General features: G+C 43.9%; 1 protein-coding gene across 8 annotated transcripts in view; it reads right to left on the minus strand.

The window, feature by feature from the left end:
* LOC121289026 (roquin-1-like) overlaps window positions 1-16,237 on the minus strand; it is a 166,831-nt gene that overhangs the window by 55,541 nt on the left and 95,053 nt on the right. For all 8 annotated transcript variants that reach the window (XM_041207930.1, XM_041207929.1, XM_041207922.1 and 5 more), the window contains 3 exons: window positions 12,336-12,575; window positions 11,396-11,571; window positions 3,524-3,724 (listed from right to left, as the gene is read on the minus strand). In XM_041207930.1, coding sequence (XP_041063864.1) covers window positions 3,524-3,724; window positions 11,396-11,571; window positions 12,336-12,575 — 617 coding nt within the window. The remainder of the gene's footprint in view (window positions 1-3,523; window positions 3,725-11,395; window positions 11,572-12,335; window positions 12,576-16,237) is intronic.

Here is a 16,237-nt window from a genome sequence, read left to right on the forward strand (position 1 = left end):
GATTACAGAAACAGGCAGTTGCCTACTAGGTCTGTATCTTTCAAATGAATGTGTCCAGCTCTCCATCATCATGTACCATCTACAGGTAACAGTTTAGGAGAGAAACAAACAACCGAGTCACAAAGGTACTGAATAGAAAGTTAGTTTAATGTTTGTGATTCAATCCTGATTTAGTGCCACTCCACATGGATTTCCATGGGCTGTAGTAAATTAAAAATATAAAACAAACATAAGAAACAGCTCATCCTGATCAACTTCAGTCCTGTTGACAAACTCATTAAATTTGCCAATCAATACAACATGAAGTGCTGTGACTCCATTCCACAGAACTAGTGACAAGAAAAATCCTACATTCACAAAGGCTCCTCCCACACCCCATGTGCACTCTACCCTATCATAGATTCTACCCAACCATTTAATCCCCTCCCACACCCCATGTGCACTCTACTCTATCATAGACTCTACCCAACCATTTAATCCCCTCCCACACCCATGTACACTCTACTCTAACATAGACTCTACCCAACCATTTAATCCCCTCCCACACACCATGTACACTCTACCCTATCACAGATCCTACCCAATCATTTAATCCCCTCCCAAACCCCATGTGCACTCTACCCTATCATAGACTCTACCTAACCATTTAATCCCCCCACACCCCATGTACACTCTACCCTATCATATTCTACACACCATTTAATCCCCTCCCACACCCCATGTACACTCTACCCTATCATACTCTACCCAACCATTTAATCCCCTCCCACACCCCATGTGCACTCTATCATAGACTCTACCCAACCATTTAATCCCCCCCCACACCCCATGTACACTCTACCCTATCATACTCTACCCAACCATTTAATCCCCTCCCATACCCCATGTACACTCTACCCTATCATAGACTCTAACCAACCATTTAATCCCCTTCCACACCCAGGTACACTCTCCCCTATCATAGATTCTATCCACCCATTTTATCCCCTTTGTCATGAACATATTAATGCATATAATGTTATTGTAAATTCTTAAAAAGTGGACTTGAAGTAGGGTCTGTGAGTGTGTTGCTTAACTGGATTAAAGCCATTTCGCCTGGGTGCTTTGATGAATAGTAGTCTTGAGATGTTAAACAGCACAGTAAAGATACATTTGCATTATCTTGAATAAACCATTCAAAGACTGGGGGTGAAATCTTGCAGCTAGCTCGGAGACATCAAGCAATATGTTTATATTACTAATAAAATTGGTACTATGAAAGGGGTTTTATTGTTAGAAGAGGTAGAGTTTAAAGGGCCTGGTGATACAATGAGAACTTACGTTCAAAAGGAAGGTTAGGTAGAAACAGAAAAGAGTTTTGTGTGTATAGGTCAGAGGCATGTAATATCTAAGCAGCCTGTAAGCCTGTAATTGAAAGGAACCTCATTTTAAATTTGTAAGATAAAATGTGTTTTGACTGGTGTCTGTTTAAGTGTATGGGTTATTGTTGCCTTGGGGAAGATTACCTTCGAGTGATTCATTTGGGGATTTGTTTAATAGCTATTATGGTTGTAATTTGTAGACATGTGTATGTGTTTAATACCTTGTTAAACTAATAAATTTTTAATTTAATTTATATAAAAAAATCTCTGGAGGCTTGGTGGTTTCATTTCTGAATTCAGAGACCGTAAGACCATAAGACATAGGAGCAGAAATTAGGCCATTCGGGCCCATCGTGTCTGCTCTGCTATTCAATCATGGCTGAGAAGTTTCTCAACCCCATTCTCCCGCCTTCTTCCCATAAACTTTGATCCCCTTACCAATCAAGAACCTATCTATCTCGGTCTTAAATACACTCAATGACCTCGCCTCCACAGCCTTCTGTGGCAATGAATTCCATAGATTCACCACTCTCTGGCTAAAGAAGTTTCTCCTCATCTCTGTTCTAAAAGGTCTTCCTTTTACTCTGAGGCTGTACCCTCGCGTCCTAGTCTCTCCTACTAATGGAAACATCTTCCCCACGTCCAATCTATCCAGGCCTTTCAGTATTCTGTAAGTTTCAATCAGATCCTCCCTCATTCTTCTAAACTCCATCGAGTATAAACCCAAGGTCCTCCAACGTTCCTCATATGTTAAGCCGTTCATTCCTGGGATCATTCTCGTGAACCTCCTCTGGACCCTCTCCAGGGCCAGCATATCCTTCCTGAGATACGGGGCCTAAAATTGCTCACAATATTCTAAATGTGGTCTGACCAGAGCCTTATAAAGCCTCAGCAGCACATCCCTGCTTTTATATTCTAGTCCTCTCGAAATAAATGCCAACATTGCATTTGCCTTCCTAACTACCGACTCAACCTACAAGTTAACCTTAAGAGAATCCTGGACTAGGGCTCCCAAGTCCCTTTGCATTCCAGATTTCTAAATTCTCTCCCCATTTAGAAAATAGTCTATGTTTCTATGCTTCCTACCAAAGTGCATGATCTCACACTTCCCCATGTTGTATTCCATCTGCCACTTCTTTGCCCATTCTCCTAAGCTGTCCAAATCCTTCTGCAGCCTCCCCACCTCCTCAATACTATCTGTCCCTCCACCTATCTTTGTATCATCTGCAAACTTAGCCAGGATGCCCTCAGTTCCTTCATCTAGATCATTAATGTATAAAGTGAAAAGTTGTGGTCCCAACACTGACCCTTGCGGAACTCCACTAGTCACCGGCTGCCATCTTGAGAAGGACCCCCTTATCCCCACTTTCTGCCTCCTGCCAGACAGCCAATCTGCTATCCATGCTAGTAGCATGTCTCTAACAGAGATGCATCTCTAACATACCAGTTGAAAATATAAGTTATGACAGTTGTTTAAAGTTTGTTCTAGGATTTTAAATAACTCAGCTTTTACTAACTGCTGTGCCATAACACCTTCCACACCCCATGTACACTCTACCCTATCATAGACTCTGCCCATCCATTTAATGCCCTTCCATCATCCTCACATCTGAACAGCCTCATACAGAGAACCTGCCAGCCATGTGCCCAGCACCATGTAAACCACAGTGGGCTATCTGATCATATTAGTCATTTAACTTTAATGGAGGGATACTAAAAAGGAATACGAGGATGTAACCATGACTAGATTCTGAGTGTATTTTGTTGGTAAAGAGCAAGGGGCAGACACAATTAATGGAAGTCTAACTCTTCAATGAATACTAATGATCCCATGGCAGTGTTTTTGAAGAGCAGCACTGAACTTTCGTAGAGAGCTGATCAACATTTTTGCCTCAACCAGAGCCTAAAGGCAGATTAACCTTTCACTCATCTCAATGCTTTCAGTTGGGATCTTGCTGTGCACATGGTTGTGGTATCTACCTACAAAACAGAAGTCACTGCACTCCGAAGAAATTTGCTGCATGTGAGATGCTGCAGAATGTTTCAGAGAGATGGACTGTACATATCAATGGGTTTTCCCAACAGATGGGTGGAATGCCTCAGCAGATTGCCATTCATTTATCGTCATGGCCTAGATAAGGAAAAGCTGTAATTTACCATACCTTATCAATAATAGATTGCATGTGAGATTTGTGTGACAGGTCTCCATAAAGGAGGGAGGACCATTGATCAGGAGCGATGCGAAGGCCGGCTTCCATTGCAATCTGCACAATCTGTGAGTCATGTTCCCGCCGTAGTGCTTCATATGTCCGAAACTCCTCCTTTAGCTGCATCAGGGAAGAATCTTCATCTCTCTTTGTGACCTGCAACAGTGAATAACCATTAAAAAATGGCTCAGAAACACAGTAACGGTTAGGCACAGACTCTGAAACAGAGTAACCATTAAATGCAGAAACAGCGAAGAAATTTCTTCCAGTCCTAACTGAAATCAAACAGCAGAGGTAGAACTATCCAACCAGTCCAACATCTCAATCTTTCCCAATATCCCAATATTTCTTTTTCAACTATTTATTCAATTCTCTCTTGAAAGTTCATATTGAATCTGTTTTCATTGCCTTTACAGGCAGTGCATTCCAGATCACAACAACTCCCTGCGCTGGTTGGAGTCAATTGTAGCACAAAGAAAGATGGTTGTGGTTGTTGAAGGTCAATTAGCTCAGCTCCAGGGCATCACTGGAGGAGTTCCTCAGGGTAGTATCCTAGGCCCAGCCATCTTCAGCTGCTTCATCAATGACCTTCCTTCCATCATAAGGTCAGAGGTGGGGATGTTTGCTCTGTGACCGCACAATGTTTAGCACCATTCGTGACTCCTCAGATATTGAAGCAGCCCATGTCCAAATGCAGCAAGACCTGAATAATATCAGGTAGAGCAGTAGAAGCTAGTCAGCCCCATGTGTCCCAGAGGACATGGGACCGAAAAGGGACTGCCCTATCCCTTTAGTAACTACATTAGGGAAGTCATTACCCTGTGAGCAAGTCCAGGCTTGCCACCACCCAAAGGGCAGAGCAAGTGCTGCAGTTAACTCCCAGGCATCCAAAACGGGTGGGCAGTGCTGAGTTGAGGAGGGAAGCAAAAAGGCTGGGACAGGAGTGGCAAAGGCTGGGGGAGATGCCAAAGAGGGGCTAGCAAAATCCTTCTCCCTGGGGATTAATCCCCAAACCCAGCCAGCAAATTTAAATAGAAAGGAGTCTGTACCCCTGCTGGATGAGAAGGAGGTCTGGCTGTATGAAATCATCGTTTCAATTTTAGAAGAGGGATGCCAAGAAAGACCCCAGGCCTGGCCAGCAAACTTAAAACAAAATAAACACTTCCTCTGTTGGATGAGCAGGAGGTGCGGCTACCCAAACCTGCCTTTCCAAATTTGGAGGCAGACCCAAGAGATTCCCAAAGTATCCCGGAATTAAATATAGTTCTAGTCCTAGAACTAAATATAGTATAAGCATGGCAAGTTTCAGGAACCTTAGATAATGAAGGATATTGTGAGATTAGTCAAAAAGAAAAGGGAAGCATACGTAAGGACTAGAAGGTTGGGAACAGATGAAGCCCGTGGAGAATACAAAGAAAGTAAGAAGAAACTTAAGCAAGGAGTCAGGAGGACTAAAAGGGGTCATGAAAAGTCACTGGCAACCAGGATTAAGGAAAATCCCAAAGCCTTTTATACATATGTAAAGGACAAGAGGGTAGCCAGGGAAAGGGTGGGCCCATTCAGGGACAGAGGTGGGAATCTGTATGTGGAGCCAGAAGAAATGGGAGAGATACTGAATGAACACTTCTCATCAGTATTCACCAAAGAGAAGGACTTAGCGGTCAATTTGTCTAGGGAAGAGTGTGTAGATAGCCTGAATCATGTTGAGATCAAAAAAGAGGATGTGTTACGCGTCTTGAAGAATATTAAAGTGGATAGGTCCCCAGGGCCAGATGGGATCTACCCCAGAGTACTGACGGAGGCAAGGGAGGAGATTGCTGGGGCCTTGACAGAAATCTTTGTATCCTCACTGACCCAGAGGACTGCAGAATGGCCAATGTTGTTCCATTGTTTAAGAAGGGTAGCAGGGATAATCCAGGAAATTACAGGCCGGTGAACCTTACATCAGTGGTAGGGAAATTATTGGAGAAGATTCTTTGTGACAGGATTTACTACCATTTGGAAGCAAATGGGCGTATTAGTGAGAGGCAGCATGGTTTTGTGAAGGGAAGGTTGTGCCTTACTAACTTGAACGAGTTTTTCGAGGAAGTGACAAAGATGATCGACAATGGAAGGGCAGTGGATGTTATTTCCATGGATTTCAGTAAGGCCTTTGACAAGGTCCTTCATGGCAGACTGGTACAGAAGGTAAAGTCGCACAGGATCAGAGGTGAGCTGGCAGGATGGATACAGAATTGGCTTGGTCATAGAAGACAGAGGGTAGCAGTGGAAGGGTGGTTTTCTGAATGGACAGCTGTGACTAGTGGAGTTCCGCAGGGATCGGTGTTAGGACCTTTGCTGTTTGTGGTATACATAAATGATTTGGAGGAAAATGTAACTGGGCTAATTAGTAATTAGTAAGTTTGCAGACAACAACAAGGTTGGAGGAGTTGCAGATAGTGAAGAGGATTGTCAAAGGTTACAATGGGATATAGATTGGTTGGAGACTTGGGCGGAGAAATGGCAGATGGAGTTTAATCTGGACAAACGCGAGGTAATGAATTTTGGAAGGTCTAGTACAAGCAGGAATTATACAGTAAATGGCAGAACCCTTAAGTGCATTGATGGGCAAAGGGATCTGGGTGTACAGGTCCACAGGTCACTGAAAGTGGCAACGCAGGTGGATAAGGTAGTCAGGAAGGCATATGGCATGCTTGCCTTCATTGGCAGGGGTATTGAGTATAAAAGCTGGGAAGTCATGCTACAGCTGTATAGAACCTTGGTTAGGCCACACTTGGAATATTGCGTGCAATTCTGGTCACCACATCACCAGAAGGATATGGAGGTGTTGGTGAGGGTGCAGAGGAGGTTTACCAGGATGCTGCCTGGTCTGGAGGTTATTAGCTATGAGGAGAGGTTGGAGAAACTTGGATTGTTCTCACTAGAGCGACGGAGATTGAGGGGAGACTTGATAGAAGTTTACAAAATTATGAGTGGCATGGACAGAGTAGATAGTCAGAAGCTTTTTCCCAGGGTGGAAGAATCAATTACTAGGGGACATAGATTTAAGATGAGAGGAAAAAACTATAAAGGTGATATGCAGGGCAAGTTTTTTTACGCAGAGGGTAGTGAGTGTCTGGAATTCGCTGCCACAGGAGGTGGTGGAAGCAGGTACGATAGTGGTGTTTAAGAGGCAGCTTAACAAATACATGAATAGGATGGGAATAGAGGGATACGGACCCAGGAAGTGCAAAATGTTTTAGTTGACGGGCAATATGATCGGCGCAGGTTTGGAGGGCCGAAGGGCCTGTTCCTGCACTGTACTTTTCTTTGTTCTTTGTTCTAAATGGCGACCCGGAGCAGGGAAAGAAATAGTGAGGGAGATGCTCCACATAGCCGAAGAGTCTGAAAGAAGACTGGTTTACAAGGATGGTTCCAGGGATGAGAAACTTCAGCTATTGGGTAGATTGGGGAGGTTGGAACCGTTAACCTTGGAGAGAAGGCGGTTAAGAGGAGATTTGATAGAGATTTATAAAATCATGAGAGGGCTGGACAGAGTAGATAGGGAGAAGCTCTTCCCACTCGTAAAAGGTTCAAGAACCAGAGGGCACAGATTTAAAATGATTTGCAAAGGAAGCAAATGTGACGTGAGAAACAGCTTTTTCACACAGTCAGTGGTTCGGGTTTGGAATGCACTGCCTGGAAGTGTGGCAGAGGCAGGTTCAATTGAGGCATTCAGGAGGGCATTAGTATTATTTGAAAAGAAACAATGTGCAGGGAGACGGGGAAAAGGCAGGGCAATGGAGCTAGGTCATAATGCTCATTTGGAGAGCTGGTGCACACATGGTGGATTGAATGACTTCCTTCTGTGCCGTTAATATTCTGTGATTTCCCCTGCTAAATGTGTGTCTGATGTGCCAACATAAATGAGAGAATGCCTGTATACTTCTCTAATTCCTATTTTTCATTCCCTAAGACCAAAAAGAAACAAAATGAAATGGAATTCATTTTATTTTCTCCAAGGCAGGAGCCGTGTCCCGGCCAGGAAACCGGAAAGGAAATAGCTTTCTCTACATCAATCTGGCTACTTTATAAAATTGTTTTTTCTGTTTTTAAAAATGGACAGTTGCTGGGTGGATAAAGATGGTTGCAGCTGATCACATGCTGGTTAGATTCTGTGCTGATCCAATGGACAAAGGATACCTTATCATCCTGGAATGTAACTTACATTGTATAATCGTTCCAGCCAAACCAACACAAAGGAATCATAGACGATAAATCTGCACTAGCCAGCTATGGACAAAGGTGGAGCTATTGTGGCTCTTAATCTCCAATGTTGAGCTAATAGCCCCACTTTTACCTGCTCCAAAGCACAATGGGTTTCAATCAGGCACCTCATTGGCTGAACAGCTCGACCTGAAACCACCCTGTCACATGGCTGAGGCTTGAGCTGCTTGAATTCCTTTAATTATTCAGCTTTTGAATTTTATCTTCAGTCCCTGTTTGACTTCAGAAGAGAAGCAGGACTGCAGGCAAGTAGCCTACCACTGTCTACTATTTTATAATCTAATAGGTAGCAGCAGAAAAAGCTCTGTCCAGGTGAAGTCCCTGGCTCTCATCTACACTGTGAATTACTGGAGCACTGGAACCTCTGTAGCTATGCCTTCAAGGCTAATTCGTCTCGACATGCCTCGTCCCATTGTGGAAGTTCTCGCTTCTGAAAAGTGGATCACCCTGCAACAGTTTCAGCCTGCTAACCTCTGAAGAAATACATCAATGGACTTTTGATTCTGGACTCACATAGAACCATAACTCTTATTTTTATTGTGGTTTTGCCCTGTACCCCTTTATTTCCCTGATCCCTCTTTTATTGTATGAGTGCGAAAAGAGATGGACATCGCGAAACCCCCTCCCACGTTTTGTGTGTGTAGAATAAACCAACCCTCTTATTTTACCATATCTCAGGTTTGCTGTGGGATTATTAACAGAAGCTTGGATCACTCCAAACTGAAAGGTTGGAGAAACTACACCACCACTTATAAAGGGGGAAATCAAAAATCAAAAGCATCTTTCTGTTTATGGACTGGTAGTGAGGGGAGAAATCAGCACTGTTTAGATTAATGCCCCTCTGGTACATAACAGGAGCAATTCTCCAGATTTGTCACATAACTGAAGTCCCTCAGCAATGGTAGCATTCTGGTAAGTATCCTCTGCAACAACCTGACATCCTTCATTGGTGTCCAGAATTAAACACAATACTCCAGCTGAGACCTTACCAGTGATTTTGAAAGGTTTAGCAGAATGTCCCTGATTTTTTACTATATGGCTCTATTTATAAAGCTAAGGATCCCAGGCATTTTCAAACAGCCTTATTAACTTGTCCTGTCAAAGGTTTGTGTGCAGGCATCGCCAGGTCCTATGCTCCTGCAACCCCTTTAAAACTACCATTTTGTTTACATTATTCTTCCTTTCAAAATGCAATACATCACACTTCTCTACATTAATTTTTATCAGCAAAGCCTTTGACAAGGTCCCACATGGGAGACTTATAAAGAAGGCAAATGCACATGGAATACAGGGCAATTTGATAAGGTGGATTCAAAATTGACTTAGTTGTAGGAGACAGAGGGTGATGACAGAAGGCTGCTTTAGTGACTGGAAGCCTGTGTCCAGTAGCATAGCACAGCGATCTGTGCTGGGTCCCCTATTATTCATCATTTATATAAACAACAAGGATGACTATGTGGGGGGTAGGATTAGTAAGTTTGCAGGTGACACAAAGATTGGCCTATTGGTTAAGAATGAGGTTGAGTGTCTTGGGCTACAGGGAGATATAGACGGGATGGTCAAATGGGCAGCTAAGTGGCAGATAGAATTTAACCCTGAAAAGTGTGAGGTGAAACACTTTGGAAGGGGTAACTTGACAAGGAAATATTCAATGAATGGCATGAGACTAGGAAGTTCTGAGGAACAAAAGGACCTTGGCGTGTGTGTCCATAGATCTCTGAAGGCAGAGGGGCATGTTAGTGGGGTGGTGAAAAAGGCATATGGGACACTTGCCTTTATCAATCGAGGCATAGATTACAAAGGTGGGGAGGTCATGTTGGAGTTGTATAGAACCTTGGTGAGGCCACAGCTGGAGTACTGTGTGCAGTTCTGGTCACCACATTATAGAAAGGATGTTCTTGCACTGGACGGGGTGCAGAGGAGATTCACCAGGATGTTGCCTGGGATGAAACATTTAAGTTATGAAGAGAGGTTGGATAGACTTGGGTTGTTTTCATTGGAGCAGAGAAGACTGAGGGGTGACCTGATCGAGGTGTACAAGATTATGAGGGGCATGGACAGGGTGGATAGGGAACAGCTGTTCCCCTTAGTTGAAGGGTCAGTTGCAAGGGGACATAAGTTCAAGGTGAGGGGCAGGAGGTTTTGGGGGGTGCGAGGAAAAACTTTTTTACCCAGAGGGTGGTGACGGTCTGGAATGTGCTGCCTTGGAGGGTGGTGGAGGCAGGTTGCCTCACATCCTTTACAAAGTACCTGGATGAGCACTTGGCACGTCATAACATTCAAGGCTATGGGCCAAGTGCTGGTAAATGGGATTAGGTAGGTAGGTCAGGTGTTTCTCACTTGTTGTTGCAGACTCGATGGGCCGAAGGGCCTCTTCTGCACTGTGTGATTCTGTGATGTATTCACCAGTCTGTTCATGTCCTCTTATAGGGTACTACTATCCTTCTCATTGTTTACTACAGTTATTTGCATTTATATAGCACTGTAAACATGGTAAAGCATCCCAAGTCATTACAAGGAGCATTAGCTGTTAAATTTTGATATTGGGCGACAAAAGGAAATATTGGAACAAGTGACCAAATGCTTGGTCAAAAAGGTAGATTTCAAGAAGTGTCTTAAAGGAAGAGAGACAAGAGAGGTGAGGAGGTTTAGGGAGGGAATTCCAGGGCTTAGGTCCTTATCAGTTGAAGGCATGGCCACCAATGCTGGAGTGATAAAAACTGAGGATGTGCATGAGGCCAAGATTGGAAGAGCGCAGAGATCTCAGAGGTTTGTAGAGTTGAAAGAAGTTACAGAAAAGGTCAGGGGTGAGGCCACGCAGAGATCTGAAACAAGGATGAGAATTTTAAAAATCCAGGTGCTGCTGGAGCGGGAGCCAACGTAGGTCAGTGAGCAGCAGGAGTGATGGGTAAGTGGGATTTGGTGTGAGTTAGGATACAGGTAGCGGAGTTTGGATGAGTACAAGTTTATGGAGGGCGGTAGATGGGAAGGTCTCCAGGAAAGCATTGGAATAGTCAATTCTATAGACCACTAAATTGATGACTGCTTCAGAAGCAGATGGGCTGAGACAGGGTCAGAGAGGTAGGGTATTATGGAGGTGAAAGTTGGTGATCTTGATGGAGTGGATATGGGGTCTGAAGCTCATCTTGAGGAACTTAGGACGCCACGGTTGCCAGTGGTCTGCATCAGCTTCAGGCAGTGGTCAGGGAGGTGAACGGAGTCGGTAGCTTGGGAATGGAGTTTGTGGCAGAGGCCAAAGACAATGTTTAGTTGTAGGAAATTTCTGATCTAACAATACTGGATAGCAGACGTACAGCATGACAAATCAAAGGCATTGGAGAGGTTGAGAGGAATGGTGGTGAGGTAGGGCTGGGTGCCTTCAGCTTACATGTGAAATGCAACACTAATGAGCTCTGTGTCATCAGCAGGCTTTTGAAATTCTGCCCTTTATGCACGTCCGAGTCAATAATACAGATCAATTTATTATTTGGCATGGCGGATGCCCTTAAACTAAATTAGTGACCTTTAGTCTGCACATTTCAACTGGGGCCAAAGACCTACTTTGAAGCAGGAGGCTCTGTATAGCAGCTGCACCACGTGTCCAATGCTGGTCTTTGAGGCTTGAGGAAATCGGGGTTCCAGTCTCTGGACTACGAACAACACCAAGACTTTTCTGGAGAGTGCGGAACCATCTTCTAGTGCAAGTAGGACAAGTTTGAGGGCTTCTTCCTGCATAGCTGGAAGCAGAGAGACCATTAATCCAAGGTTGCAAAAATCAATCACTCTCCACCCTACTAGACTCTCACCATTTCTAATCCTGTCTTTAGCATTTGGTTACTGTCCTATATTATCTCCAATCCCTCCCCAACCTCTCGTTCGTCCAATCCTGCCCACACTACATTTCCTCCAATCTCAAACTAATTATTTTGTTTATATTTACAACCCTTAATAATACAGTTTCTTTGACTCTGCCAATTCCTATGTGAGAATTCTAGGATCCAGAGTAAGATTTAAAACAAAGGAAATTGCACAGACGAAGTAGAAAATAGTCCTTTCAAATAGTGCTACTAACACTGATACTCTTTGGATCTTGGGTAAATGGATATTGTTGGGACAGTGTAAAGGGAACTTTACTCTGTATCTGACCCCTTGCTGTACCTATCCTGAAAGTGTTTGATGGGACAGTGTAGAGGGAACTTTACTCTGTATCTAACCTGTGCTGCTCCTGCCCTGAGAGTGTTTGATTAGGTCGTTGTAAAGGGAGCTTTGCTCTGTTTCTAACCCTTGCCCTGGCAGTGTTTGATGGGACATTCAGAGAGAGCTTTGCTCTGTTTCTAACCCTTGCTCTGGGATTGCACATTACATTCCCCAGCAATCATGGACAGCAAGGCTGATCCAAAAATCATAAAAACAAACCATTTGTTTGAAGAAAGTGTCTAATATCCTGAAGTGGTAACATATACAGGGAGTATTAAAAGTCAACAGCCACTCAGTACTGTACCTGGTCCAAGAAACTGGCAGCCTCGGGCTCTGACAGCGGCCCAGAGATTGGATGACAGTTGTTGAGGGTTCTGATGCTGAAGGATGAGTTCAGTAACAGTGCGCTCCCCTAGCGAGCGGGCAGCTCTCATCGCCCGGATTCGGCCTTCTTCTTCCACCAGCTGACAGTGAACCAGTGTAACCAGCTTCCTCTGCATGGGTCTGCTCAGCACACTCTGTGCAGCACTGCTGAGCACCACACCTGCAATAGAACACAACACAGCTTAGCACAGGGCAATGGACAGGGAGACAATGTAACTGCACAGGGACAGATTTAGGCAGCTCTCCAACCGACACAGGCTGGGCCTCTGTCAACATATAGTGCACCAACATTCATCGCTTACTGTGTCAAGGATATGGACATCAAACTGAAGCAGACAAAGGGAGTCAGCCAGCTTCAACAGGGCAATATCAGGCAATCCTGCAATTCTGCACTGTCCAAGAACTCAGATTTCCATATCGCAGTGCGAGACTTACAACCTCACAGACACCCAAGAAAAGGGAATCACACATCCTGTAGCAAGGCCCCATCGAGAGAGTCCCCATAGCGAGTCACTTTGCAAAGGACATTCTGGCAGAAATAGGAATTTCTGTCCCCCTACGACATGATTTTAACTAGTTAACTCTTATGTTCAAATTAAAAATGCCACCAGCCATCTATGTTATTGCGAGACTTCCCTTTTCAGTTTGGCTGCTGGAATTTCTGCTCTAAACTGACCTTCATTGTTACAGGCTGTGTTTTGCCTGTTGTCCACTCTGCTCCCTTTGTTAATTCACCTCAGTAACAGCCTCTGTCATTTCCTGGGCCACTGGGTGGTAAGAGCCAGTCAGACTGTGGGTCTGTCTGAACTTGCATCGCTATAGTGCCTTTAACATTGTAAAATATTCCAGGGCACTTCACAAGATAAGAGTTGACACCAAGCAAAGAAAGACGTTTGGAGCAGTGACTGAAAGCTCTTTCAAACGGAGATTTTAAAGAGCATTTAAAGGAAGCAAGGTAGAGTGTGGGAAACCCAGAATTTTGAGTCTAGCAGCTGTAAGCATTGCCACCAATGGTGGAGTGAAGGAAGCAAGGGATGGACAAAAGGTGAAATAAGAGGGATTCAGGGTCTTGACTCTTCCTATCTCTGTAACCTCCAAGACCAAGGAGGATTTTAACATCAACAGGAGGAGACACTGCCCCAGAGCTCACCATCATATGTGACAGCAGCCTGCTCATCAAAATGATCCGCAAATAGGCAATCCTGAAAACCAGGGGACTTTCTTGAGGTTGTTCATTTCTTCTATACTTTCAGAAGCAGTCTGAATTCTACAAGAAATGATCTTGGGGAATTTGCCATGAGAGATGCTGCTAACACGACCGAGCCACCCGCTTGCTTGAAAATTGGATGGCCAGCTCCAGGCATTGCCCCTGACTAACCTGCTGCATTGAATGCCATTTTGGGATAGTAAATGGCTGTAGCTTCCTGTTCCGCACTGGAATTATTCTGTGGTGTGGGTTGAAGCAAAGGGGGAGGGGGGGGTGAGGCACCATGTAGGGGAGTCAGGGATGGCACAGGGATTTTTAAAAAATGGGGCCCTGCTCTAAACAAACACTGTTTGACTGGAGTATTTCCCACGTGCTTCTCGGATACAAGTAAGGAGACTTCAGGGCGGGGATACAGGGGCTGGATACTTAATACAATTCAGATGATTGGGAACCTCCTATCAGGTTACTGGCCCCAGAAAGGGCAGCAGTGGCAAAGGTCACACTGGGGGACAGGGTTGATGCCGGGGTGGGGGGAGCGGGGGAAGGGTGTCATTCTGAATTATGACCTGTGAACTGGGCACCCAGATCACGAGGCACTGGTATGCATACAGAGGCTACTGGATGACGGAATAAAGCCAAGGCAAATACATTTCTGCCATTTCTCAATTAATACTTTCAGCTGGCCTTTACATAAGCCTTTATATCAATTCTCTTCTTTATTGATTATTGTCCCCAATAGGTTTTCCACTAAGAATTTTCCTGCTCAAGATGTTGTTTTTGTTTTCAATACCCAATTGCTAGCGAATGTAAGTTTGATTATTGCGCAGATGTGTAAACAATTTTATCTGCAAATTAGTCTGAAGGAGGAGGTTACTCAATGCGCAGGTGTCCAGCAGTCTAGAATTTTAAATGTTCTGAAATGGAAAGGGAGCATGGTAGATAGGAAATAGGAGCAGGAGTAGGCCACTCAGCCCCTCGAGCCTGCTCTGCCATTCAACTAGATCATGGCTGATCTTCTACCTCAGTGCCATTTTTCCACACAATCCCCATATCCCTTGATGTCTTTAATAGTTTACCTAGTCTTTAATGTCCTCCAATAAGTAATGGACAGTAATACAGAGTTAATTGTTAGATCTTGGTAAAATAATACCTGAGGCAAAGAACATAGACACAAACCTTAGTACCTTTGACACTCGGTCTGTACATGAAAATGTAATTGGAAAAGTTGCTAAGGAATACGTCCATACTACACATCCCACATCCCAGAAGCTTCCATAAAAGGATGTGACTTACACACAGAATTTCAGACGACAGGATAGGTCATTATTATTCTATTTCACCAGTCACAAAGTACACTGTGCACAGACTCCCCGGTACTGCCTGCAACTTGTTTCCTTATAATGCAGGCAGTCACAACAGAACAATGCCTGATACAAATATTGTTCTACCAACATCACTGGGCATGGACTCCACCCAACCCCTCAATTAGATTCTAGTCTGTAACTCACTCCAGGGTATCTGTAATTCTATATATAAAATCTCCTGAACACCTCAGTTAGATTCCAGTCAATAACTCACTCCTGGGTATCTGCTATTCTATTTATAAACCACCCACACCCCTCAATTAGATTCCAGTCTGTAACTCACTCCCGGGTATCTGTTGTTCTATATATAAACCACCCACACCCCTCGATTAGGTTCCAGTCTGTAACTCACTCCCAGGTATCAGTTCTGAACAAGAGTCACATTGTGCTCGCAATATTAACTGTTTCTCTCTGCACAGATGCTGCCAGACTTGCTTAGTTTTTCCAGCATTTTCTGTTTTTATTTCAGATCTCCAACATCCACGCTATTTTGCTTTTATTACCCTGGGTATCTATTATTGTATATACAAACTACCCAAACCCCTCGATTAGATTCTCATCTGTACCTCACTCCTGGGTATCTGTTATTTTATAAATAAAGCACCCAAACCCTTTGAGTAGATTCCAGTCTGTAACCCATTCCCGGGTATGTTATTTTATATATAAACCACCCAAACCCCTCGATTAGATTCCAGTCTGTAACTCACTCCTGGGTATCTATTATTCTATATATAAACCCCGAACCCCTCGATTAGATTCCAGTCTGTAACTCACTCCTGGGTATCTGTTATTTTAGATATAAACTATCAGAGCCCCGTGATTAGATTCTAGCCTGTAATTCACTCTGGTTATCTGTAACTCTATATATAAAGCACCTGAAGCATTTGATTGGATTCCAGTATGTAGCACATTCCCAAAAAAGCTGCCAATAAATAAATCCCTCTTGGATATTTTACTACAGTTATACAGGGCATTAGTGAGATCACATCTAAAGCACTGTGTACTGTTTTGGTCTCCTTATTTAAGGAAGGACATAATTTCATTAGAAGCAGTTCATGCAAGGTTCACTTGACTGATTCCTGGAATGAGGGGGTTTATCCAAGAGGAAAGATTGCAAAGGTTGGGCCTATAACCATTGGAGTTTAGAAGAATGAGAGGCAATCTTATTGAAACATATAAGATCCTGATGGGACTTGACAGGGTGGATGCTGAAAGGACATTTCCCCTTGTGGGAGAGGCTAGAACTAGAGG

Source organism: Carcharodon carcharias, chromosome 16 (genome assembly GCF_017639515.1).
Source record: "Carcharodon carcharias isolate sCarCar2 chromosome 16, sCarCar2.pri, whole genome shotgun sequence".
NCBI classification, from domain to species: domain Eukaryota; kingdom Metazoa; phylum Chordata; class Chondrichthyes; order Lamniformes; family Lamnidae; genus Carcharodon; species Carcharodon carcharias.